General features: G+C 50.7%; 1 protein-coding gene across 1 annotated transcript; it reads right to left on the bottom strand.

Moving 5' to 3' along the window:
* Window positions 1–967: 967 nt before the first annotated feature.
* On the bottom strand, window positions 968–1,798 carry LOC104534015 (kelch repeat and BTB domain-containing protein 11-like). The gene has a single exon (XM_010192146.1). The coding sequence runs from the start codon at window positions 1,796–1,798 to the stop codon at window positions 968–970; it is 831 nt and encodes a 276-aa protein (XP_010190448.1).
* Window position 1,799: the final 1 nt, after the last annotated feature.

The raw sequence follows: 1,799 nt of genomic DNA, 5'->3' as shown, positions 1-1,799 counted from the left end.
CGTTAATTTTCCTTGACCTGCAGTTAATTAGAGAGAAGCTGAAGTACGAAATATTTCCCCCAACTCTAGTGGCATACGTGGTCATGTCAATCAGTTGCAGTCTGAACAACTTCAGTTCATTTTTGTTATAATTTAAAATCTCTGATAAAAAAGGTAATAAAATGATGTCTTTTTATACAGAACCAGTGCCTTTTTCAGATAAAGAACAAAACAACATTTCATATCTGCTATAATATGCCACATTTTAAAAAGATTACTTGCCTTTTTTTTTTGTATTCCAAATACAAACATGTGGCATACATTTGTGTTGCCTAAAAGTTTAAGTCTGGTATCTGTTAAATCATTCATTGTGGTTGAAATTCCTGGGACCACACAGTGCCATGTCTTCCTTAAACCATCTATTGCACTAGAAATGAAAGGCTGTGATGGAGATGTTCTTTCTATACTTTTCTAACACAGGAAATAGTTGGTTTAACATAAAAATAAATGCAGCGAAGCTACATGGCCAGCAGTGCTTATCCCTCAGTAGCATCCCAGAAAGAAAGAAAACGAATGGCAGAAAAGGCTCCAGTCCACATTGCAGCTACGTGTAAACACGTGACCAACACTTAACAGTAACGTCCCATTATGACACTGTTGTCAGGAATTTTTTAGAAATCCAGGTGTAAAAAAGCATTTCTCAGATTAGGAATTGGCACAAACATAATCCAGAGATTATCCTTTATAGCAGCTTTTCCTTTCATGTGCTCACCTTTTCACACAAAGCACAGCAAACATGAGAAAAGTTACAACCGAGTTACAACCAAGTGGCTCCAGCTCAATATCTTAGGAGTGGAGAGGAGGAAAGGGGGAGCCCCTTTTCTCTGCAGGCATGCCAGAGAGGGCCCCCTCTGCTGGGTGAGTTTCTGGGTCCCCCCCAGCTGCAATGCAGCTCCCCACTCGGGAAGCCAGAGCTAGGCTGGCCACCTCACAGTGGGAGGGAATCCTCCTGGTCGCCTGTTTTCTCCAGCCTCTCGGGCAGGGTGAGCACAAAGGGTAGGAGGACACCCTTGGCATCCAAGGGAGCTTTAAGAAGCTCCCTGTCAAAGGTGCCCTTGAGCCCGCCATCTGCTTCCACCTCGCTGTCCAGAGCTAGGCTGAAGCGGAGGGTGCCAGTCCGGTTGACGCAGTAGATGGTATTGCCCAAGGGAGCACAGCGGAAAGGCTGGATGGGGCTGCCGCCGCTGGGCCGCAAGCTGGCACACTGGCTCCAGCACTTGGCCACTGTGTTGTACCGGAAAACTTCGACACCACCACCAGTTCCGCCACCTGGGCCCTGCTCCCCACTGCGGCCGCTGCTCACATCAAAGCGGTAGATGAAGCTCTTGAAGGCCACCATATCAGCAGAGCGCCGGCGGCTGCTGTTGTAAGGGCACTCCTGCCACTCATCACGCTTGGGGTCATACTTGAGCAGGCGGTAGAAGAGAGAGCCTCCCGACACATAGATCTCCCCATTGCAGGTGGTGGCCTCGTGAGCCACGGCGAAGGCACCCTTGGGTAGGGGTGCCACAGGGCTCCAGCGGTCAGCCCGTGGGTCATACCTCTCCACGGTGAAGAGGCACTCACCCCCCACCGCATACAGGTAACCGTCCAGGGCCAGCAGCTTGAGCTGCGAGCGGGGCTGAGCCAGCGGCCGCACCTGGCTCCAGGTGTCGGTGAGGGGGTTGTAGCAGAAGACCTTGTCGGAAAGGCGGGCCCGGGGCTCACCGCCTGATGCAATGCCCCCTGCTAGAAAGAGGTAGTTGTGGAGGACGCACATG

This window comes from Mesitornis unicolor, unplaced genomic scaffold (genome assembly GCF_000695765.1).
Source record: "Mesitornis unicolor isolate BGI_N332 unplaced genomic scaffold, ASM69576v1 scaffold41289, whole genome shotgun sequence".
In the NCBI taxonomy this organism is placed as follows: Eukaryota; Metazoa; Chordata; class Aves; order Mesitornithiformes; family Mesitornithidae; genus Mesitornis; species Mesitornis unicolor.
The sequence above is the reverse complement of the archived record's forward strand: the minus strand, read 5'-3'. Positions and strand labels throughout refer to the sequence as shown.

Coding starts and splice junctions, on each gene's coding strand:
- LOC104534015 (XM_010192146.1), bottom strand. CDS start 1,798: ATGTGCGTCCTCCACAACTACCTCTTTCTAGCAGGGGGCATTGCATCA.